Source organism: Carcharodon carcharias, chromosome 5 (genome assembly GCF_017639515.1).
Source record: "Carcharodon carcharias isolate sCarCar2 chromosome 5, sCarCar2.pri, whole genome shotgun sequence".
Lineage (NCBI taxonomy): Eukaryota > Metazoa > Chordata > Chondrichthyes > Lamniformes > Lamnidae > Carcharodon > Carcharodon carcharias.
In genome coordinates, this window is record NC_054471.1 from 111,412,989 (window position 1) to 111,439,246 (window position 26,258).

At 44.0% G+C, this 26,258-nt stretch overlaps 1 protein-coding gene across 6 annotated transcripts in view; it reads left to right on the top strand.

Annotated features, from left to right (window-relative positions):
• Nucleotides 1–26,258, top strand: part of LOC121277978 (fibronectin type III domain-containing protein 5-like) — a 288,355-nt gene that overhangs the window by 105,258 nt on the left and 156,839 nt on the right. For all 6 annotated transcript variants that reach the window (XM_041187933.1, XM_041187935.1, XM_041187932.1 and 3 more), the window contains exon 3: nucleotides 7,210–7,414. In XM_041187933.1, the coding sequence (XP_041043867.1) occupies nucleotides 7,210–7,414 (205 nt within the window). The remainder of the gene's footprint in view (nucleotides 1–7,209; nucleotides 7,415–26,258) is intronic.

Consider the following 26,258-nt stretch of genomic DNA (forward strand, 5'->3'; position numbering starts at 1 on the left):
CCCTCGCCCTGCTCCCCAGCAATTCCCTCGCCCTGCTCCCCTGCACCTCCTCCATCCTGCTCCCCAGCACCTGCCCTGCCCCGATCCCCAGCTCCTCCCCTGGCCCCACTTCCCACATCAATTCCCAGTACTGCCCCCCACCAGCCCTGCTCCCCAGCTGCACTTATCCTATATTGGTCAGGCTGCACAGCTGCATCGATTCTCAGGTGCCTTCCCACTACTGATCAGTACGGGGGCTTTGACCTGCTCCGTTTCCGAACTGGGCCGGTTCACCCCTCTTTAACACACCTGATGGTCGTCGGTTCCCCGAAGACCACCATGTGGACACCCATCTTAGTGTGGACAGCCGATCGGCAAAGACGACAGCAGAACAGAAGTCCCGACTTCAAGCAATCCGCCAACCTCAGCCTCCCAGCAGCGGGATTACATGTTCGCGCCACAGAATCCGGCCCAGCTGCACTCATAATGCACAAATAAGATTGTTGTTGTAATTAGTTGTTTTTTTTCCAATGAATTTAAAACTTAAATGTTGAATTTTACTCCGGGTAGGATACGGAGGCCGAAGTGGCCAGCAAACTCTGTAGCCTCCCCGAGTATGAGGCCAGGCAGATTTTAATTCCTGGGCATCATATGCATCGACTGACACTGAGTCCTGTCCAAAGCCGGAATGGCATCACTGCTGACGGGCAGCAATCAATGTTGATTGGGTTGTGGGTGTTCAGATGCTGCTAGGCAGCACAGAAATGGTCCCAACAACTAAAGGTTGGGGAAGGTTGACAAATTCCCAATCAAGCAAGGAAAGAAGCCTGGGTGAGACTTAAGGTGTCAGGAGCAGGCTCTCATGTTCCTCCTGGCTCAAAAAGAACTTTAAGGCCTTGCATGGGGCTAGATCCTTGGCATCACCAGCAAAGACATATCATGCAATGTTAATCATAGAATCTTAAAATGACTGCAATTTAAATTGGCCCCCTACCCCTCTGGAGTGGGTGGACTTCCTGTGCATGAGGTCAGGTGTGTAAGGTTGGTGGGAGGTGTGAATTGTCACAAAAGCAGCCCAAGCTCCCTTCACCACGGGGGTTTAAAATCGGCTTTTAAATATTTCCCTATTATCTGACCTCCAGCAAGCATCACCCCACCATCCTGCAGCTGATAGCATCTGTATACAGCATCACAGCACAGTACTGCCAATGTATGATTGCAGCTTGCTACCAACGCTGATTTCTGATTTAACTTCCTCTTGTTGCGGGTTTTTAATGAATGCCAGCCCCCAGTAATCATTGGAAATCCTTTCCATTTTGTTTTATTTATATAGATATATATCTTTTATCTATTTATTTCCATAATAGCGTTGTTACTTTAGTCTGGATTGTTTATTATTCCTGACCTTGTGGTTATTCAGAGCCATGTACAGATGGCTCAAATAGTGAGGTGAGAATTTTATCTGGGAGTAGTACTGAAATGGCCGATATGTTCTTGATAAGATCAACCAGCCTCTGTCCTATGTATCTTTTTCCATTCTGTGGTCCATAAGTAACAGTATGATCACTGCTTGTATAAGTGCATTGCTTTAATGGGGAAGCAGGGAGGGAGGAAAGGCAGAAGTAATCCAGCTTTGTGAGAGATTTGTAAAACGGAACTGGTCACTGGCAATTTATCTTTCAACATTATCTCATTTTTTAATGGCTGGAGTCTTGTTATTATCTGCCAACCTTGTACATTCTCACAATCTAGGGGCCTTTGGATTATTTTATCTATTTGCATCTCTTTTATGCTCACCTGCTAAGCCAGGTGCCTCTTCTTTCCATGGCTGTTGATGCGAAACCTAAACAGTAAAAACAACTTCCTATGATCTCCACCAGAAAATAGATGCAGCAAAGATGATGGGTAACCTCAGCTGGCAGTAACTCCGACAGTGCACTAACTAAAAAATTGCCCCTGCATTCTTAATCAACATCATTAGTAACTCTGGATCAGTCACACACTCCTAAACAAAGGCAATCCATCCAATGTCATCACGCCTCCAGAAGGTAGTATTCACATCTGTCAAAAAGAGTGCTTCTATATGACATGAGAAGCAGATGAAATGATTACAGGCAATTAAAGAATATCATTATTGAAAACCGAACAATAGGTTTCTAAAAAATATCACGGTGTTAACAGCACAGCAACAGCCCATCCAGCCCACACGTACATCCTCCCACCCTTCTTCATCTAACTCTATTAACATTCTGTCCTTCTATTCTTTACTTCTTCAGGCATTTGTCTAGCTTTCCTTTAAATGCACCTATGCTAGTCTCATTTACTAATCCTTGTGGTAGTGAGTTCCAGGAGCTCATTATCATTTTTTTTGTTCTGTTTGCTGACTGACCACTGGCCAAACTGACAGCCAGACCTGACAGGAGGGAAAAGCAACAGCAGGAGGCCGCAACTGGGTACTCTTGGGGAACAGTCCCAGTAACTGAGAGCCGGGGAAGGTGGACAATCAGGGTAATAGGAGTGAGGGATGTCTGTGGTAGAGGGCGTTGGCTCCCTTGTGAGGTCTGGAGGGACACTCCTGTTCTTGCTATCCCACAAGGAGTACTGGGTGTGGTACTTGCTTTATGGTGTTGGCAGCTCTCACCTCCCTTTCACTGCCAGGCTTCCCCACCCTGGGAAACCTGTGCAGCAGCAGGAAATTTTAAAGTGGGCTCCCAATTGTGTGGTGGGAGCCTGATTGAAACATGGTAACCACCACTCCATGGTGGAATGCTAAGAAGCCATGATATCCAACATCATAAGAAGGTAATGGGGCTCATGCACAGTGTACTGGGGATGCATTCCCCTTATTTAAGTCTTTAAACGTTTTCCTAGGAATTGATAGGTTCCAGCAAGTTCTCCACAACTAATTTTGAATTGATGAGCCCTGGGCCTACAAATTTGGGCACGCACCAACTCTTTTCCAGCCATTAAATGATTTCCTAAGCATCCGTGCAGGATGTGCATCTTATTATGAGCCAGAGGCGAGTCATGCTGCATGTTGGTAAATATTGACATGCAGTGCTCTTGTCTGAAACTGGTGTTGCCTTATATGTAAATAACAGACCAATTGCCTGTTTCATAGAATCACAGAATTTTAAAGGCACGTAAGGAGGCCATTCGGCCCATCATGTTTGCACCGGCTCTCCAAATGAACATTATGATCTTGTGCCATTGCCCTGCCTTTTCCCGGTACCCCTGCACATTGTTTCAATTCAAATATAAGGGGGGAGGCAATTACTTAGTGGTATTATCACTAGACTAGTAATCCAGAGACCCTGGGTAATGCTCTGGGGACCCAGGTTCAAATCCTGTCACAACAGATGGTGAAATTTGAATTCAATAAAAGTCTGGAATTAAAAGTCTAATTTTGATCAAGAAACCATTTTCAATAGTTGTAAAAACCCATCTGGTTTACTAATATCTTTTAGGGAAGAAAATCAGCTGTCCTTACCTGGCCTGGCCTACATGTGATTCCAGATCCACAGCAATAAGGTTGATGCCCTCTGAAATGGCCTAGTAAACTACTGTATCAAACTACCAAGTCACAAAAAAGCAATGAAACCAGATGGACCACTCAGCACCGGAAATGACATGGGAAATTAAGCCCTCTAGACCCTATAAAGTCTTCCTCCTTACTAACATCTGGGGTGCTAGTGCCAAAATTGGGAGAGCAACAGCCTGACTTCGTCATCCTCATGGAATTATATCTTGCAGAAAATGTCCCAGACACCACCATCGCCATCCCAGGTACATCCCGTCCCACCAGCAGGACAGACCCAGCAGAGGTGGCGGCACAGTGGTATACAGACTAGAGGGAGTTGCCCTGGGAGTCCTCAACATCGACTCCGGAACCCATGAAGTCTCATGGCATCAGGTCAAACATGGACAAGGAAACCTCCTGCTGATACGACCTACCGCCCTCCCTCAGCTTATGAATCAGAACTTCTCCGTGTTGAACACCACTTGGAGGAAGCACTGAGGGTGGCAAGGGTGCAGAATGTACTCTGGGTGGGGGACTTCGATGTCCATCATCAAGAGTGGCTCAATAGCACCGAGCTGGCTAAGTCATAAAGGGCATAGCTGCTGGTCTGAGTCGGCAGTAGGTGGTGAGGGAACCAACAAGAAGGAAAAACATACGTGACCTCATCCTCACCAAACAGCCTGTCACAGATGCATCTGTCCATGACAGTATTGGTAGGAGTGACCACCGCACAGTCATTGTAGAGATGAAGTCCCGTCTTCACATTGAGGATGCCCTTCATTGTTGCGTGGAACCATCACTGTGCTAAATGGGATAGATTTTGAACAGATCTAGCAACTCAAGACTGGACACCCATGAGGTGCTGTGGGCCATCAACAGCAGCAAAATTGTACTCAAACACAATCTGTAACCTCATGACCCCGTATATCCCCCACTCTACCATTGCCATCAAGCCAGGGGATCAATCCTGGTTCAATGAAGAGTGCAGGAGGGCATGCCAGGAGTAGCTCCAGGCATACCTAAAAATGAGGTGTCAACCTGGTGAAGCTATAACACAGGACTACTTGCATGTTAAACAGCATAAACAGCAAGTGATAGAGCTAAGTGATCCCACAACCAACGGATCAGATCTAAGCTCTGCAGTCCTGCCACATCCAGTCGTGAATGGTGGTGGACAATTAAACAACTCACTGGAGAATGAGGCTTCTCAAATATCCCCATCCTCGATGACGGGGAGCCCAGCACATCAGTGTAAGACATTAGGCTGAAGTATTTGCTACAATCTTCAGCCAGAAGTGCCGAGTGAATGATCATCTCACCCTCCCCCAGAGGTCCCCAGCATCACAGATGCCTGTCTTCAAGCAATTCAATTCACTCCACGTGATATCAAGAAACAGCTGAAGGCACTGATGTGCCCTGACAACATTCTGGCAATAGTACTGAAGACTTGTGCTCCAGAACTTGCTGCGCCCCTAGCCAAGATGTTCCAGTACAGTTACAACACTGGCATCTACCCAGCTTTGTGGAAAATTGCCCAGGTATGTCCTGTACACAAAAAGCAGGACAAATCCAACCTGGCCAGTTACTGCCCCATCAGTTTACTCTCGATCATCAGTAAAGTAATGAAAGGGGCCCTCAACAGTGTGATCAAGCAGCACTGCTTCACAATAACCTACTCTCTGATGCCCAGTTTGGGTTCTGTCAGGGTCATTCAGCTCCTGACCTCATCATAGTCTTGGTTCAATCATGTACAAAAGAGCTGAACTCCCGAGATGAGGGGAGAGTGACGGCCCTTGACACCAAGGCTACATTTGACTGTGTGTGACATCAAGGAGCCCTAGCAAAACTGAATGCAATGGGAATCAGGGGAAAAATCTCTCCACTGGTTGGAGTCATACCTTGCACAAAGGAAGATGGTTGTGGTTGTTGGAGGTCAATCATCTCAGCTCCAGGACATCACTGCAGGAGTTCCTCAGGGTCATATTCTCGGCCCAACCATCTTCAGCTGTTTCATCAATGACCTTCCTTTCATCATAAGGTCAGAAGTGGGAATGTTCGCTGATGATTGCATAATGTTCACCATCATTCATGATTCTGCAAATACTGAAGCAGTACATGTCCAAATGCATCAAGACCTTGGGCTGACAAGTGGCAAATAACATGCTTGCCACACAAGTGCTAGGCAATGACCAACAAGAGAGAATCTTACCATCGCCCTTTGACGTTCAATGGCATTACCATCACTGAATCCCCCACTATCAACATACTTTGGTTTACCATTGACCAGAAACTGAACTGGACTAGTCATATAAATACTGTGGCCACAAGAGCAGGTCAGAGGCTAGGAATCCTGCGACAAGTAACTCACCTCCTGACTCCCCAAATCCTATCCACTATCTATAAGGCACAAGTCAGGAGTGTGATGGAATACTCCCCACTTGCTGGATGAGTGCAGCTTCCACAATGCTCAAGAAGCTTGACACCATCCAGAACAAAGCAGCCCATTTGATTGGCAACATCCACAAACATTCACTCTCTCCACCACCGACGCAGAGTAGCAGCAGTGTGTACCATCTACAAGATGCACTGCAGAAATTCACCAAGGCCCCTTAGGCAGCACCTTCAAAACCCAGCACCACTACCATCTAGAAGGACAAGGGAAGCAGATAGATGGGAACACCGCCACGTGGAAGTTCCTCTCCATGTCACTTACCATATATATCGCCGTTCCTTCACTGTTGCTAGGTCGAAATCCCTTCCTAACAGCACACCACATGAACTGCAGTGGTTTAAGAAGGCAGCTCACTACCACCTTCTCAAAGGCAACTAGGGATGGGCAATTAATGCTGACCAGCTGTTGATACCCATATCTCTATGTGAATGAATAAAAAAAAAATGCCCTCTTGAATTGATGGAGACACCTGTTGGAAGTTTGGTTTGTCCTGAGGCAACAGGTGGCAGGAAAGCCAGCCACAACCAAAGAAAGTACATTTCTAAAATGTATTTGTCCAAATGTGGAACCAGAGCAGCAGAAATGGTCTTATTAAACCCACATTGACAGAAAATTGAACACTGCCTGAGCAGTTGCTGGTTTCCCTATCACTAACAGTCACCTCATTCCTGCCCCTGCTACCACCTGACATGTATTCTCCCTTCCTCATGTGCCTGAGGGCTGCTAATAACATTGCAGTGTCTGATCTTCAAATACGTTGTGTTGGGCAAGCTGTCTGGGACACTCCGCAACTCAACTGCCTTGTGTAAATGAGGCCCTCGGGCCAATATTCAGGGTGTCTTAAGCCTTGTCATTCAGATGCAGGGATTTTACCTGCAGTCCTCCCATGCACCCAAAAATGGCCTCTCCTCAATTTGTAGACCCTGCTTTATTGCTCCTTTACTTCTTAAATAATGGAGCATTCATTATGGTTGAAACTCAGGTTGATTTGAAATTAATCACTTGGTTAATTTCTTATGATTGGACTTGATCTGGGATTCTAGACCTCTAAGTGACCCTTAAAATAAAACTGTTTCCCTTGTAGAAAAAAAATGGTAAAGAGCAATATTTGGCAAATCCTACTCTGGAACTGCTATAGTTTTAGTAAATTATATACTGACGAGATAACAGCACACTTTATCTATGAATTATGAGCTGAACTTTAATCAATACCATTTATTTATCATTAGCTAATTTTTCAATGTACTGTTTCATGCAGAGGAAAGATGGTCAGATGCAAAGGTCTATCCGTGAAGTGAATACGACAAATCGAGCGTGCGTGCTGTGGGATTTAGAGGAAGACACGGAATATGTGATTCAAGTTCAATCCATTGGCCTGAATGGGGAAAGTCGGGCAAGCAAGCGTGTCCAATTCAGAACCCTAAAGGAAACTGATTGGGTGCCTTCAAATAGCTCAAACAAAGGTGAGATCGACTAATTGATTATTTACTCTTGCTTTGTGCCAAGTAGTGTAACACTCTGTACCATGATATTAGTTTTACATAAGAGACCATCCTAACAGTCCAGCTTTCAAAGGTTTATGAAAAAGCTCAGATGTTATTCATACCATCATTGCAAATACCTGCACATGCATTTTTGTGGAATTAAGCCAGGATATCTGATAGTAAAAGGTTTTGGAAAGGTTTTCTGATTTGCTGATTTCTGAAATTGCTGATTTGTTATAAGAAGGCAGTTGGAGATTTTGTTACCCCTGTTCTCAATTGGCTCTTTTGGATTGGCAGAAAGTTATTTTGTAGATTTTTATGAAAGCAGCTCTCTTCTTTACCTTCCTCAGCTACAGGACATGTGCACACCCACAATGTTGTTCCCAGTTGGCCTTTGTTTCAACTGTTGCCATCACACAAATATTTGAATGATTACAAAATCTGGTGGAAAATAAACATTAGCTTGTTCAATGCACATGAAACATTTGCTTCAAACTTTACTGATTCAAAACAATAGTAAAGCAAAGTGCAGTTTGGGAATGAATTATCAGAGTTAAGAGTATAGCTGTGCTTTAATATGCAGTCTAGACAAGAGCTGTACCTTGAATCTTCAAAGTATATGGTTAACAACAGGGCCCTTGGATACAATACACTATAAATCAAAAGTCACAGGTTTGAATTGCAAGGCTGCAGCTGTCAATCAATTCTGGCATTCTCAGTTATAATCTTAGTTACAGACCCTTTTGCCTGGGAGATTTAATGTGATGTTTTAGCTGATTTAATAAAGAGCCCAGATTAAATTCCTCCTAATTACCCTGAATATGACTAAATGCAACAGATAGAGTTTTTTTTAAATCAGATGGTTTTCTGAAATAATTAATATGATTCTGGAAATGCCATTGATTCTATGGGCAGAATTTTATGCCTCGTGCCCGAGCCAATTGGGTGTAAAATAGCGCGAGAAGTCGTTGGGCAAACGTCCGACATCGTCCGCATGGGCCCAAACTTTAGGTCGGCGGGTGCACGCGAGTGTCGGAGCTGTGCCCAAATCAATTAAAAGGCCACTTAAGGCCATTAAAAAGCCAATTGATCGAGATTTTGCCTTGCCCGTGCGATTTTGCACTTGTCGCATGGGCAAAACAGGCAGGCAGCCCAGATTTTGCAAAATCTTATCCAAGGGTGGAAAAAAAAGGATCAGCAGCATTGCCAGTGTGAGTAGTAGGGAGTTCAGGAGATAGTTTGCTGCTGTTGGCTTGTCAGTACTTAGCAGCTTCATCTCAGTTCTGAGCTTCATTCTTAGCATTTCTAGGCTTCATTTCAGGACTCATTGGTGACTCCAAGGCCCCTGGAGGATTTTGACCGTGTGGACCCTTCCAGGTATCAGACAGCCTTCCCTTACCCTTATAATGGGGATTGTGGTCTCTGCTGGAGGCATTTCTTCTGAGGAGAAAGAAGGGGGAAGAAGGGAGAGGAGGCTAGGTGTCCCAATGCAGTTTCCAGGGGAGCGACCTGTGGGAAGACAGGCACAGGCACAAGAGGGACAGGCCCAGCAGGTAGCCCAAGGCAGAAAGGACCACTGAAGATGCCACTATTCTGCTGCCAGGGTTTACAGGCAGTAATAAGGTTACCTCAATATGTCCAAGGTTCAATGCCAAAGGAGACTCCACGTCTTCAGAGAGACAGTGACCTCCATTTGTCATATCATTGGGCCTGAGGTCACCTTCAACTATATGGGCGGACACCCAATGCCAGAGGCTGTGAAGATCACAGTGGCCCTCAGCTTCTATGCGTCCAGCTCTTTTCAGGGCTCAGTGGGGGAAATTTGCGGAGCCTCCCAATCAGCTGTCCACAGTTGTGTCAAGCTGGTGACAGAAGTTCTGTTCAGGCTGGTAATGACATTTATTCATTTCCGTATGAACGAGGCCAGCCGGGCTGAGTGAGCCAGAGGCTTTGAAGCGATTGCTGGGTTCCCCCGCACCCGGTATTCAACCGACTGCACACATGTGGCCACCAAGGCACCAGCGGAAGAGCCGGGTGCCTTCGTCAACAGGAAGGGATTCCACTCAAAGTGATTCCAGGTAGTTTGTGACCACAAAAAGCAGTTTCTGCAGGTCTGTGCAAGGTACCCCAGCAGCTCCCATGACGCTTACATCCTGAGACACTCCCAGGTGCTGAGGCTATTCAGTGCTCCAGCCTGACTGGATGGATGGCTGCTGGGTGACCAGGGCTATCCGTTGAAAAGATGGCTTATGACAACTCTCTGCCACCCAAGAACAGAGGCAGAGCAGCATTATAATGGAAGTCATTCCTCCACAAGGGCAGTGATAGAGGACTATAAGTCTTCTGAAGATATGCTTCCGATGCCTGGACCGTTCAGGGGCAGAACTGCCCCCCGGAGTGAGTGTCACTGATAGTGGTTGCATGCTCTGCTCTCCACAATCTGGCACTAACAAGGGGTTACCCACCGGAGGAAGATGATGCTGATACGCAATGAATCCAGTAGTGAGTCAGAAGAGGAGCACGGTGTGGAGAATGCTGAGGGTGTGGAGGCAGACCTTTGTATCCTTCATTGCGGCAGAGACACCTTGATCCAACGCTCCTTCAGCTAGGCTGCCAAAGAACTGCTCCTACCTCATGCCAGGGCTCCCACCTCCTTGGATGTCTGAAATGACCCTTTCATTTGAACCCAAAGTCCATTCAGTACCTGCACAATAAAGCTTAGAGCCACTCACGTCCAGTGTAACATACTGGCATGCCTTGCACCAAAAAAAAGGTGAAGCATACTCAGACCATCACTACAAAAGCAAAATTGATGTAATTTTCACAATCAAAACAAATTAACATCACCATCTCTGAGGTTCATTTCCACACCAGTACACATAAACAAAACATTGTAAAACAGAAGATCACCCATGAACAGTCCCTCTCATGCTCATGGTGCCTTAAACTTAGGTTTATGAGACTACATCTTGGTGCCACTCCCCCTCCCCTCGCTGGCATCAGCATTGGAGAGAGCCTGCTGACTCTGCTGTCTTGTTGGCCTTGATGACATGGAGCCTGTGCTAGCCCCGCCTTGGAGGAAGCAGTCAGTGCCACGCTGCCATCCCCCTAGTATTCGCAGCCTCCTCAGATGCCACGGTCACTGGCAGAGGGGCGGAGAATCTGCTGCCATCATCCAATGCACCCTGACAGGAGTCCACAGAGATGAGACGCAGCTTGTATACCAACGTGAGGTCACTTTGGACATCCCTGCTCACCATTGATGGACGGGCACCTTACTGGGATCCTGGTACCTCATCCATCTCCATCACTGTCACTGACCATCTGAAGGCATTGCCTGTGCGAGGGCTTGCAGGTCTGAGTGTATCCCCAGGAACCCCGATTCTGTTCCTGGAGCTGCCTCTCCATGAGAGTCACCACTGTCTCAATGGAGGAGGCAGTGCACTCAGCCATGAGGGTCAATGCAGTGCTTATGCTCCACATAGACTCCTCCACAACAGATATCATGGCACGCACACCCTCATGGGTCTCCGCTAGATCCTCCCTCACATCTTGCCGGACATCCAGCACCTGCCGCCTAGTGGACGATTCCAGAGGCCCATCATCAGCCTTCGACTCAGCATGATCCTCTGACTGCCAAATCCCTGGGCACTCTCTGCCTCCTGGCAAACACCTCTTGTAGTAGCACCACAAGGCACTCGTCTGTAAATTGGGGGGCTGAGGGGCCATCCGAACTGCCCTGCTGCCTGACGTCTCCATCCATTGTTAAGGCCGTAGCTTTACTCTCCAGAAAGCAGAAGATATGTCCTTCCCTGGCAGCCTTCCATGGGCTCCCTGGGCCATTTTTAAACCGCCTGCCTGGTTGCCATTGGATCTGGCGCCCAACAGGCCCCCACACCCACCTCCAACTGGCCATTCCCAGCCATTGGGAAGTCGTGTTTGATGCTGGGCTGGCCTTCATTGGTGAGGCAGTGTAAAATCGCGATCATGGGCCAATTGCGAGCGGGGGCCTATGTCCTGGCCACTTCCAGGCACACCGATCACACGCGCACACCAAGGGTAAAATTCAGGACTGAGCCCATATATCACTTATGAAAGCGGACAAGGTTTTGCAGTACTTATTTTCAAATGGACATTTATTATATGTACTAATTAAATACGTTCCCCCTGACTCATTTAAAAAACATCAACACCTGAGTTTGCTACTAGGTGTAGTTTTTTTGAAAGAGTTTACCCAGAATGATAGCCCTGCTTTGGAATGACTTTGCTGGCTTCTTAGATTATATTGGTCATCTGCACCTCCTTCAGGATGGAAGTCATTGAGTCCTGCAGCTGGCATGTATGCTGGCAGTTGATTGGTATTTTAATATCCATTTTACCTTAGAATCCCTCAGTTCCATTTCTAAGGTCGAAGAGAGCAGGCTGGCAAACTTTGGTCTTTGTCACACTTCATTACTTCATTCCTGCTCCTTGTTTAGGCAAAGTGCTCGTGTAGATTGTCCCACCAAGGTGAGGTCCTTCATTATCACAAGATGCTCAACACCGCAGTAGTGAAACTCAATCTACCTGTGACCGGAGCAAGGGCATTCGTAAATTCAAGAGAAGCTGCAGGGACAAATGGAAAATATCACTGCTCTGTACCTAGCAGTTCCATTTGGATTTAGTGTCTAATTTGGTTTACAGCATCGATCTTGTAATAAAATCTTTCAGAAAGTGCCATTTTAAAAAATGTAAGTAAATAACAATAAAAGCTATCCACAGCGATCAGCTATTGAACACTGCCCTGTGTGTGCCTGAGCATACACCACAGAAATTCTTGGGCTTGTTCTGTGCTGTGTTACTTTAACGAGGCTGAGGCAGCAGCATGGTTAAATCAACTGGCTTCAGCAACCCCCAACTCATCAGGGGAAAATTCAAGTGAGATATCTGATTACTGATTGATATCTGGTACGCTCATTAAACTGAGCCTTATGTACATTTGCAGAGTGTCAAATATTCTGGATTGCACATCTTCTGATGTTTCATCTTGCTCTCTTATTTTCTTCTTGAAACACAATGTAACTATTTTCATTTGAATGCAGTTTAATGGAATCCCATAGAGCTGATGCACCTTCCTTACATAATGCACTGAGTTTTCAATCCAAAGCCACAATTCCAGAATCGACAGAACTTTGTCCATTCTATCCTCAGAAACACCCCTCCACTGTCAGCCAGCTGGGTAGGACTGCTCTCAGGTACTGAAGCAGTGCGTGTCCATATGCAGCAATACCTAAACAACATTCAGGCTTGGGCTATAAATGGCAAATAACATTTGCGCCACACATGTGCCAGGCAATGACCCTCTCCAACAAGAGAGAATCCAACCATCTCCCCATGACGTTCAATGACATTACCATCACTGAAACCCCCACTATCAACATCCTGGGAGTTACCATTAACCAGAAACTGAACTGGACTAGCCATATAAATACTGTGGCTACAAGTGCAGGTCAGAAGCTAGGAATCATGCGGTGAGTAACCTACCCACTGACTCCCCAAAGCCTTTCCGCCCTCCACGAGGCACAAGTCAAGAGTGTGATGGAATACTCTCTACTTGCCTGGATGAGAGTAGCTCTATCAACACGCAAGAAGGTTGACATTATCCAGGACAAAGCAGCCCACTTGACTGGCACCCCATCCACCACACCCAACATCCACTCCCACCACCACCAGTATGTTGATAGTGGGGGATTCAGTGATGCTAATGTCACTGAATGTCATGGGGTGCTTGTTACCTGATGTAGTTGGTGACACCCAGCTCTATCTCATCACCACCTTTCTCAACTTCTCCACTATTGCTAAATTATCAGGCTGCTTACCCAACATACGGTATTGAATAGGCAGAAATCTCCTCCAACTAAATATTGGGAAGGTCAAAGCCATTGTTTTCGGCCCTCATTCCAAATTCAGTTCCCTAGCTACTGACTCCATCCCCCTCCCTGGTAACAGTGTAAAACTAAACCAATCTGTTCCCGACCTTAGTGTCATATTTGACCCCGAGGTTAGTTTCCCACCTCACATTTGTACCATCACTAAGATCATCTATTTTCATCTCCATAAGATCGCTTCTGTCTTAACTCATTCTTATGATCCCCGTAGACACCGATAACTCTTAAAAATAAACTTGACTTCCCAGTGACCGATGTAAAGGAATCACATGACAAGATTTCAAGCTTTAAGACTTTTACTATAGCAAACAAACTAAAATCATCATCTAAACACTACCTGCTAGGCAATTAACACTCTAAATTACAGAAGAGATATCCCTTATCAGTTCCGGAACACGACCACACCACATTTATATATTGTGCCACACTGTGGAATTATAGTCTTTACAGGAATCAGTCCAAAGTTACTCCCAGATTCCAATATGCCCACTTCTCTCTATTTCACTGAGTTGTAAGTTGAAAGTTGTTTCCCTCAGTCTTCTGAGAATATCCGAATTAACTTATAGCAGCAAGTATCACTTCATTCATTCCTTCTCCTGGACTTGCCAAGGAGAATCTCCCAATGTCCTTAAATCTCTGCAGGTTCATATCTTCGACCACAGGATGTACTCCTATCAGCATTCTGCCTGGTAGCCAGCAAAGAACATCCTTTTCCCCTGCTGTCCACAATGGCTGCTGTTTTCCCTGTCTCTCTCTCTCACTGTGCAGAATTTTAAAATTAGATTGCCTGTAGCCTGTAAATATAATCTTGGCAAAGCCATCTGCTCTGTCCTTTGTTTTCAGGTGTTAAACCTGACAAGTGGATTGTAATCACACTTGATCTGGGACCCCATCCCCTAGGTAACCAGGCCACACAGGCTTATTGTTGGGCAGAGCCAGTAGAAGTTCACATGTCTCTTTCCATTCTCTCATTTTACCTTGAATTAAAGATCAGTTCAAAACAGAACCAAAAGCATTGCATTCGTAGCATCATGTGCTGCTGAAACTCTCACTCATGTCTTTGTTACCTCTAGACTTGACTATCCCAATGCACTCCCGGCTGGTCTCCTGCATTCTACCTTTTATAAATCTGAGGTCATTAAAACTGTACTGTCCATGTCTTAACTTGCACCCTGTCCTCTTGACCCATCACCCCTGTACTTGCTGACTTACATTAACTCCTGGTCAAGCAACATTTTGATTTTAAAGCTCTTGTCCTTGTTTTTAACTCCCTCCTTGGCCTCAGCCATCCCTATTTCTGTAAATTCTTCCAACCCCACAATCCTTCAAGATACTTGCATTCCTCTAATTCTGGCCTCTTCAACATCACTGATTTTAATCACTCCACCATTTGTGGCCATGCCTTCATTTCCTAGACCCTTAGTTTTGGAATTCACTCCTTAAATCTCTCTGCCTTTCTACCTCACTTTTTTCCTTTAATAAGCTCCTTAAAACTTACCTCTTTGACTGAATCTTTGGTCATCTGACCGAATATCTCCTTAAGTGTTTCGGTGTCACATTTTGTTTTATAGTGCTCCTTTGAAGCACCTTGAGATGTTTTATTGCATTAAATGTGCCATATAAACTTAAGTATAATATCATACATATTATCACTTCTCGCTGTTTTTCTGTAGGTTTACCCATTAACACTTCAACTGAGTTTACTGTAATCAATTTATTTCTCATCCCTTTGAAGTTTGATTTATTTACATTTAACTCTTGACCTCTGACTCCCTCTTCTTCTCAAACATAATATCAAATTAAATCGTATTATGGTCACTATTCACAAGATGCTCCCTTGTCAAATTGTTTTCTAATTTTAATTTGTTACTTATCACTAAATCTTGCGTGACATGTTCTGAATGATGTGGGCCAGTATGTGTTTGTAAAGTAACGGTGAGCTTAATTGCTCTTGTATTATTAAAGTGTAAATCATCCAACAATTTGTGACGAGGAAGACATACGCCATGAAATGTAAATCGCCAAAAATTTCTGGACAGCATTTATTGCCCATCCCCAATTGCCCCTGAGAAGTTGGTAATGCGTTGCCTTCTTGAACCATTGCAGTCCCTGTCATCTTACTCTCAGTCCTTTTTCTGTTTCTTTTGTTTCTTTCTCAATTTTTAAATCTCAAGGAGACAGAACCTTGGTCTTGTGGTTCATCCAGGTCCCAGATGCCCCCCTGCCTTTGTGTGCCATTATCATCTCACACTTCAGCAATGTATACACGTAAAACCTCTGAACTAAAGGGTGAAGGAAAGTGTCTGACGGGGCATGCTGCAAGATGTCCTACTTCTGAAAATTGTGGGCTAATGTTCTAGAAAATTGTTCCAAATAAATGTTATCCTACAGCCTATGTGGAAATTAAAATCTTTCATTATAACCACATTGTATAGCTACAGGCTTTTCCATCTCCGTGTTAGTACATCCGCCACCCCCCCACCCCCCCCCCACCCCGCTGCTCCCCCACTTCACTACTATGGTTGGCAAACATGTAGACAACTCCCAGCAGAGTCTTGTATCCTGTAGCACCCCATCAGGTTTCTATTGCCCGGTCCCCCTTACTGAAATCCCTGCTTTCTATTGTAATTGTGTTTTTTATTCATAATGCTACTTCCCCAATTTCCCAGCCCTTTTGTAAAGATCCAATAATGGTGAATATTTGTTCCCAGTCAAGCCAAGCTTGTTGCTTGGTTTCTCTATCCAGTCGCCTTTTTGCTTTTCACTGCATTTTTCTTATGATGTAAAATCTCTGATTGATTGGTGCATGGGTTGGATGTAGGTTTTAGAGCTTAAAGCAAATGGTTCAATCTTATTTGTCAAGCCAGTTACTGTTATTTGCAAAACAAACCATGACTAAGAAATTCACCTACAATTGTTTATTTTCCAGTTGTTGGAAAGATCATTTTCCCTATAACTTATTCTGACAAATTTAATGGATTTTTCAGATACAAATTCAACAGTCCTGGTATCCAGGTGATGTGCTCAACAACAATGAATAACAAAAAGGCTCTCTGAAATAGCTTTCACCTTTATCTGAAGAACAATTAATGAACAGTGACAGAAATGTTTAGTAACCAGCTCTTGGAAGTATCTTATAATGTTATTTACCTGCATAGCTGCAGCAGGGACAGATAATTAAACCTCATTGGGATTTTTTGATTCCCTTGATACCACAGAGAATTGTTGTGACAGTGAATGGGATATTTTCACCAGTTCAATAATCTGCTAAATCTTATTAGGTTGATCTTGCTAAACATTAAAAAGCCGTTGAATAACACATTCAAATATGTTCTAAATTAATAATGAACCAACAATAGCTGTAAATAAAAGATGTATTAGTGCAAGAAGCTGCCTTACCACAATGCCATGCAATAGCAAGAAGTGCATCATTGGAAATCTAGTTTGCCTCTCATATTGTGATTTTATTTGATCATTTGGAAATATATTTAAGTCAAGCGACTTTAACCACTGTATGTATAATCAGTCAAACACTCATGGAGCTTCACATGAGGAGTCAAGCCCAATTGTATTTCTTGGATGTTGTGAAATTAATGAGGAGTGATACTTGAATCAATATGTGCAGGAGTAACCATTTTGAAGTCGGACATTCTTATCTTGATTGGAGGGAAGGAGCATGGGGATGGGGGACGTTATTGCTGATTGTCAGAGTTTCTGGCAGAGGAGAGGGAAGGTGTAGTGGAAAGTGTGGGGGTGAAAGCAGGGATGAAGGCAAAGAAATTCCTGATAGTTACAACAGGAAAAATATATAGAGAGGATGTTCCCCTGACATTGCACCTTCAGTAACCAATAGGAAAACATAAAGAGTCAGATTTTGATTATTGAGATGGGTAGCTTTCACTGGGAAATTTCCTTACCCACCTGACCAGCCTCATTAAAAGATACCCTGATTCATATGATTTTTCAGCCTAGGGGATGGGTGCAGGATGGAATTGGAGCCGCTGACCCTGGAGGTAAACAGCCACGGAGGCGGTGAGTGCTGAGGCAGGGTGGTTAGAAATCCCGCTGCAGTTCTCTGGGGCTTCATCCCAGTTATTTCAGAAGCTGTTAGGCCCCCAAGCCTTTGTTCTTCACAGCCCCCCACCACCCCGCCCATCCCCACATAACCTTTATGCCAATGCAATGCCAACCCGTGCCACCCACCCAACATGCCTCCCCATACACGCCATGCAACTTAATGCCAACTCATGTCCCATCCATGCCCCCACCTTCATACCTCATGTCCCCTCATACTCGCCATGCAAACTCAATTGCCGCTCACCCAGTGTCCACTGTTGGCAGACCCCAGGTGCCATGTGGAGATAAAAGAAAAATGCTCTAACAATCTAATACAGCTCTCACTCCTACGCACTACGTAGTGAAAAACACTCACATGGGTAGGAAAATATTTAATGGAAGTGATGGAGGTCTTGCCTGCCAGCTGAAGAGCTTTTGAGAGCACTGCACTCTTTTGGGGAATGCCCACCTAATTAAGTGACATTCAGGCACTTAACAAGATAGTGGCAGGCCTCCTCTGAAATCAAAGACCCTGGGTGCAGAAGTCCCGTCCATCGAGAGCAGTCAGCCAGTCAGAGGTTGGCAGCCCTATTGAAAAGCAGCTTCACCGGTACAACACCCACCCAAAGTCCAGGATCATTGCTGGATCCAGGCCACAGAGGAATCATGGCAAGAGGGAAATTATGGGGTTGGGTTCATGGAGGATTGCAGGGAGGTGTGATGTGTTGACATACTCTTTCTGCTTGCAAAGGAGTGAATATATATAGCTTCTAGCATGCATAAGTGAGCCACACTGTGAGCCTTAACTGCCTCAACTAATCTTAAATTGGCTGTTAGTGTAATTCTTAGCAAAATCAAGATTGTTTATTAAGTGCTGTCCAGTTGCAAATTCACATCTAATGTTGGACACTATGGTCACTATGAGTTTGAGATGGTTTAGTATAGTCAGTCTTTTGCCTTTTGCAAACAACCAAAGAGACATGCTGTTTGATACAATTCACCAGTCATTGGAATGTGTGCCTTATATATCTGGCATCACACCAGCACTGAAGTTCACATACCACAGTTGTCCTGATGAGTGCAAGGTGAAATGCTTCAACAGCATGTCTTTTTTCAGCAATAAACATCTATTCAGATCCCACATCAAAGATAGCTAAACCTTTAAAATCAAATCCTGTTCAAATTGTCAATCAAACTGTGAGCTCTAAACCCACTATTGAAATTATTGTAGATTTTTAAACTCAGCCAAGCATTCATACTGACATAATAATATTGGGGAAATGTCAATAAAAACCTCTAGTAAGACTGCATGATCAGATACTTTTTTTTCTAATCTTCAGCAGTTACCTTGTAAATCAAAGCAATCGAGCAGTCTGTGCTTTTTTCAAAAACTCTCACTGAGAGCTGCAGCCTATGTTTGTAAAGTTTAACACGGGGTTTAAAACATTTTAGATCATGACAGGTATACAGACCTTATCTGGCCTTCAAGAGCATTTTTATCTACCCCATCAATTTGCGACTTCCACATTGTGGGTTAAGACCCTGTAACAGCCAAAGTGGGGTCTGCTTGAACTCAGAACTAGTTCAAATGTCCTTGTGTTCAGATTTCCCTCTTGTGTGATCCACACCCTAACCCCTTCCCTACAATCAGCAAAAATTGGCCCCACCCACCATTTTTAAAGGTCTGCGATGTCTTCCCAATCCTGCAAAAATTAGGCCAATAATAATAATGAGGACTCTTCTCCCAATCTGCACTTTCCCAGCATCCCTAATTCAAGCAAGTGAACTAAAAACTGAGGCCACTGTGTAGGACAGAAGCAACAGTTCACAAGTAAATGGAGCAACTGATGGCTGTGTATAGAACAGGGCAGGGAGCTTCAGCTGAGTGGCCAATAGGGTTATGTGCATGCCACTCAGTGTGGTGTGGCAGGGTGGGGTGAGGTGGTTGGGGGGGTGGGGGGTGGTTGCTTTATGGATGGATAATGCGTCATGATGTTCTTTCAGCAATAAAAAAAAAACTCTTTGCCTAAAATTTCAGTGCTGCAGAGTTTTTAGCCAGGAATTACAAGAATTACAATTTTGCTTTACAATCCCTTACTGCAGCTTTTGCCCACTGGGGGAGATTGGCTGACTATAATTAGGGGATGGGGTAATATTGTCTGGCTGGTTACAATAGGATCAGATGAGTAAGGGAGGACCTTGTTTCAGGCCTCAAGTGTGAAGCACTAAAAATTATAGTAAATGACATTGAATATATTTTATCTTTATCCCTCAATCCATTTCTGTTCTTGGGATTCTAGCAAAAAAAACTTGATTTAATTTCTAAATGTAAAGTTTGGAAACCAGTATGCAGGACAAAAGATTTCATAAAATGAAAATCAAATGAATTTAGATGGAGTGTTAAAAATAAACCTGCACTTGAAATCAAAACTTATTTGAAAAAGATAATGCCTTTGGAAGATATGAAATTTTTCTCAGAGGAATTGCGAAGATATTCACAGCTTGGGCACAAAGCCACCAATTTGTCAATTTGTATAATTACAGCATGCCAAGTTCACAGCATGCCAAGGAAAACCTCAATGCAAATGTGGATACAGGAAATTATCTAGTGTAGCACTCTGGCCATTTTTGACTGGGTAAAAATGACAGCATTAAGTCAGGCAGATGTTACACCTCTCTCCTCATTTGCAATGATTTACACTATTGCCCCCAAGTCAAAAATCTCCCCATTGAGTGATCAAAGCCCCATAAACCAGAATCTTGGTCCTACGAGTCATCTCAATGTTATTCCTGAGAGTAAAGGGTTAATCTAACACTGTGCTAATAGCTACTGAGCATGTGCGTAAGGAACGAAGTCATAATGATGTTGCTCAGAGGGAGATCAGTGAGAAGAACCTAAGAGAGGAGCAGTAGCTCTGTCCTGAAGTTCTCTAATCTAGTATATAGTTAGTTATGTAAATATAAGCACTTTTAAGGAAAGATCTTTGCCTCCAGACAGATCTCTTATTAGAGTAAGACAGCTAATGTTTCCCAAGACAGCCCAACAATAACAGAATTCTATGCATGTTTCGCAAAAAGTAGTAGCTGCTTTCCCTATGTGTGCTTTTTAAAAATTTATTCATTCATAAGATGTGGGCATTACTAGCTAGGCCAGCATTTATCCCTAATTAGCCCTGAGAAGGCAGGGTGAGTTGATTTCTTGAACCGCGATGTAGGTACACTCATAATGCTGTTAGGAAGGGAGTTTCAGGAGTTTGGCCCAGTGACAGTGCAGAATGGCAATATAGTTCCAGGTCAGGATGGTGTGTGGCTTTTTTGAAAATTAATTCATGGAATGTGGGTTTCGCTGGCTGGACCAGCATTTGTTGTCCATCCCTAATTTCCTTGAGAAGGTGGTGATGAGTTCCCTTCTTGAACTGCTGCAGTCCATGTGGTGTAGGTACACGCACAGTGCTGTTAGGGAGGGAGTTCCAGTGTTTTGACCCAGTGACAGTGAAGGAACGGTGATATATTTCCAAGTCAGGATGGTGAGTGACTTGGAGGGGAACTCCAAGGTGGTGGTGTTCCCATCCAACTGCTGCCCTTGTCCTTGCAGATGGTAGTGGCTTTGGGTTTGGAAGGTGCCACCTAAGGAGGCTTGGTGAGTTCCTGCAGTGCATCTTGTAGATGGTATACACTGCTGCTACTGTACGTCTGTGGTGGAGGGAGTAAATGTTTGTGGATGGGGTGCTAATCAAGCAGGCTGCTTTGTCCTGAATGGTGTCGAGCTTCTTGAGTGTTGTTGCAGCTGCACTCACAAAGGCAAGTGGAGACGAACCCATCAAACTTCTGACATGTGCCTTGTAGATGGTGGACAGGCTTTGGAGAGTCAGGAAGTGAGCTACTCGCCACAGGATTCCTAGCCTCTGACCTGCTCTTGTAGCCATAGTATATATATTGCTAGTCCAGTTCAGTTTCTGTTCACTGGTAAACTCCAGAATGTTGATAGTGGGGATTCAGCGATGGTAATGCCATTGAATGTCAAGGGGTGATGGTTAGATTCTCTCTTGTTGGAAATGGTCATTGCCTAACTTGGCTAGGAACTTGCAGGTGGTAGTTTTTCCATGCATCTGTCGCCCTTGTCCTTTGAGATGGTAGAGGTCACAAGTTTGGAAGGTGCTGTCGAATGAGCCTTGATGACTTGCTGCAGTGTATCTTGTATATGGCACACACTGCTGCCACTATGCATTGGTGGTGGAGGGAGTGAGTGTTGGAAGTGGCGTAGATGAGGTGCCAATCAAATAGATTGCTTTGCTGTAGATGGTGTCGAGCTTCTTGTGTTGTTGGAGCTGCACTCATCCAGGTAAGTGGAGAGTATCCCATCACACTATTGACTTGTGCCTTGTAGATGGTGGAAAGGCTTTAGGGACTCAGGATGTGAGTTACTCACCGCAGAATTCCCAACCTCTAACCTGCTCTTGTAGCCACAGTATATATATAGCTAGTCTAGTTCAGTTTCTGGTCAATGGTAACCCACAGGATGTTGATAGTGGGAAATTCAGCAATGGTAATGGTAATGTCAAAGGGAAATAGTTAGATTCTCTCTTGTTGGAGATGGTCATTGCCTACCACTTATGTGGTGCAAATGTTACTTACCACTTGTCAGCCCAAACCTGATTGTTATCCAGGTCTTGCTGAAAATGGACACCGACTGCATCAGTATCTGAGGAGTCACTAATGGTGTTGAGCATTGTGCAATCACCAGTGAATATCCCAATTCTGACTTTATGCTGGAGAGAAGGTCATTACTGGAGCAGTTGTAGATGGCTGGGCTTAGGACATTACCCTGAGGAAGTCCTACAATTATGTCCTTGGACTGAGATGACTGACCTCCAACAAGCACAACTATCTTCCTTTGTGCTAGGTATGACTCTAAAAAATGGAAAGATTTCCCCCTGATTCAAATTGAGTTCAATTTTGCTAGGGCTCGTTGATGCCATACTCGATCAAATACAAACAGTTAACAAGGAGCAGGAGTAGGTCATTCAGCCCCTCAAGCCTGCTCCACCATTTAATAAGCTTATGGCTGACCTGATAGTAACCTCATATCTGTATCCCAGCTACCCCCAATAACCTATCACACCTTTGTTGGCCAAGAATCTATCCAGCTCTGCCTTAAAAATATTCAAAGATTCTGCATCCACCACCTTTTCAGGAAGAGTTCCAAAGACTCAGGACCCTCTGAGAGAAAAAGTTTCACCTCATCTCCACTTTAAATGGGCGACCCTTTATTTTTAAACAGTGACCCCTAGTTCTAGATTCTCCCACAAGAGGAAACATCCTCTCCACATCCACCCTGTTAAGCTCCCTCAGGAGCTTATGTTTCAACAAATCGCCTCTTAATCTTCTAAATTCCAGCTGATACAAGCCAAGCCTATCCAGCCTTTCCTCATAAGATAGCCCACCCATTCCAGGTATTGGTCTGGTAAACCTTCTCTGAATTGCTTCCAACACATTTACATCCTTCCTTAATTAAGTTGACTAATACTGTACACAGTACTCGAGATGTGGTCTCACTAGCATTCTGTATAACTGAAGCATAACCTCCCTACTTTTGAATTCAATTCTCCTCACAATAAATGATAACATTCTATTAGCTTTCCTAATTACTTGCTACACCTGCATAATAGCCTTTTGCGATTCATGCACTTAGATACCCAGATCCGTATGTGTCTCAGTCCTGAAACCTCTCATCATTTAGATAATACACCTCTCTTTTATTCTTCCTGCCAAAATGGACAATTCCACATTTTCCCACATTATATTCCATTTGCCAGATATTTTCTCATTCACTTAACCTACCCATATATTTTTGTAGCCTTCTTATGTCCTCTTCACAAATTACTTTCCTACCTATCTTTGTGTCATCAGCAAATTTGGCAACTATCCCATCCAACCCTTCATCCGAGTCATTTATATGAATTGTAAACAGTTGAGGTCCCAGCGCTGATCCCTGTGGCACACCACTTGTCACATCCTGCCAACCAGAAGAACACTCATTTATGCCTCTTTCCTGTTAGCCAGCCAATCTTCTATTCATGCCAATATGTTACCCCCTAAACCATGAGCCTTTATTTTCCACAATAACCTTTGATGTTTTCACTTTATAAAATGCCTTCTGGAAATCTAAGTACAGTACATCCATTTTATCCACAGCACATGTTCCTCAAAGAACTCCAATACGTTGTTTAAATATGATTTCCCTTTCACAAAAACATGTTGACTCTGCCTAATTACCTTGAACTTATCTAAGTGCCCTGCTATAGCTTCTTTAATAATGGCTTCTAACATTTTCCCTATGACAGATGTTAAGCTAATTGGCCGGTCGTTTCCCGCTTTCTGTCCCCTCCCTTTTTGAATAATAGAGTTACATTTGCTATCTCCTAATCTAATGGAACCTTTCCCAAATCTAGGGAGTTTCATTAAATTAAAACCAATGCATCAACTATTTCACTAGCCTCTTCTTTTAAGACCCTAGGATGAAGATCATCAGGACCCAGGCTCTTGTCAGCCCACAGATTCAACAATTTACTCAGTACCATTCCTCTGGTGGTTGTAATTTTCTTGAGTTTATCCCTCCTTTCCATTTCCTGATTTATAACTGCCTCTAGGATGTTACTTGTATCCTCTATAGTGAAGACTGATGCAAAATACCTGTTCAATTCATCTGCTATTTCCATGTTTTCCATTATCAATTCTCCAGACTCACTTTCTATAGGACAAATGCTCACTTTGTTAACTTGTTACTTTTAAAAATATTTATAGAAATGCTTACCATCTGTTTTTACATTTCTGGCTAGCTTCCTCTCATACTCTAATTTGTCCCTCATTAATCTTTTAGTCATCCTTTGCTGTTCCTTATGTTCTGTCCAATCTTTTGACCTTCCACCTACCTTTGCACAATTATATACTTTTATTTTAAGTTTGATACTATGCTTAACTTTTCTATTTAACCAGTGGTGTTTCTGTCCCTTGGACTTTGTCTTACTTGTTGGAAAGTATCTATTCTGTGTATTTTGAAATATCCCTTTAAATGTTTGCCACTGCATCTCGATTGACCTATCCCTTAACCTAATTTGCCAATTCACTTTGGCTAGCTCTGCTTTATGCTCTCATAATTGCCTTTATTTAAGTTTAAAACGTAGTCCCAGACCCACTTCTCTCTCCCTCAAATTGAATGTAAAATCCAAGCATATTATGGTCGCTGATACCTAGGGGCACCTTCACAATGAGATCATTAATTAATCAAATCTCTTTGCACCTCACCAGGTCTAGTATAGCCTGCTCTCTGGTTGGCTCCAGAACATGCTGATCTAAGAAACTATCCCAGAAACATTCTATGAACTTCTCATCTAGACTAACTTTGCCCATCTGACTTTTCTAGTCTATATGAAGATTAAAATCTCCCATGATTATCACTGGACCTTTCTGATAAAGTCCCTTTATTTCTTCCTTTATGCTCCATTCTACCATGTGGTTACTATTAGGGGGCCTCTACACTACTCCCACAAGTGACCTCTTGCCTTTACCATTTCTCATCTCTGCCCAAACTGTTACCGCTACCCACCTTTTCCTCACTTCCTGTCCTTCCTAAATGTCCTGTACCCTTCAATATTCAGGCCCCAGTCCATGTCCTCCTACAGCCATGTCCCTGTAATGGCTATCAAATCGTACTTAATTATTTCCAAGTGCACTCTCAGTTCATCTGTTTTGTTTCGAGTGCTTTGTGCATTCAGATACAGAGCATTTAGTTTTATCCTTTTATTGTTTTTATAGCCCCTAATCACATCTGTTGATTTATTCTTAGATTTGTACTCTTTATTCCTTCCTGTCACTGTCTGTTATTCATTTTCCGTAATAATACCTTTCTCTTTTGCCTTGTCTCTACTCTTTGATTTACCACATCTGCCCAAATTTGTACCCTTGCCTCCAATACTTAGTCCAAAACCCTCTCTACTTCCCGAGTTATGCGGCTTGCAAGAACACCGGTCCCAGCACGGTTTAGATGTAGACCATCCCAACGGTACAGATCCCACTTTCCCCAGTATTGGTGCCACTGGAATCCATTTCTCCCACACCAGACTTTGAGCCATGCATCCATACCCTAATCTGATTTGTCCTATGCCAATTTGCATGTAGCTCAGGTAATAATCCAGCGATTATGGCCTTTGAGGTTCTGCTTCTTAATTTTGTGCCAAGCTCATCATACTGATTGTGCAGAACCTCCTTCTTTGTCCTGTCTATGTCATTAGTACCAACATGGACCTTGATGACTTGGTCCTCCCCCTCCCATTGCAAGTTCTTCTCCAGCCCTGAGCAGATGTCCCGAACCTTGGCACCGGGCAGGCAGCATGGCTGCCTGAACTCACACTCCTTGCTGCAGAGAACGGTGTAAATTCCTCTGATTATATCCCCCTACTACCACTACCTTTCTTGTAACTGCCCCCGCTTGAAAGGCTTCCTGTACCACGATGCCATGGCCAGTTAGTTCATCCACCCTGATGCCCCCACTCTCATTCAAACAAGCTGAAAAATCCTCAAACCTGTTGGACAATTGCAAGGGTTAAGGCTTCTGCAATCCTGTCCTTACCTTCCTCACTTGTGGTCACACCTTCCTGTCCCTGACCACTGACCAAATCAGAAGACTCCATCCTAATGGGTGTGACCACCTCCTAGAATAAAGTGTCCAGGTTACTTTGTCCTGCCCTGATGTGCTGCAGTGTCTGCAGCTCGACCTCCAGCTCAATAACTCGAGCCAAAATTCCTGCAGCTGCAAACACTTACTGCAGATGTATTTGCCC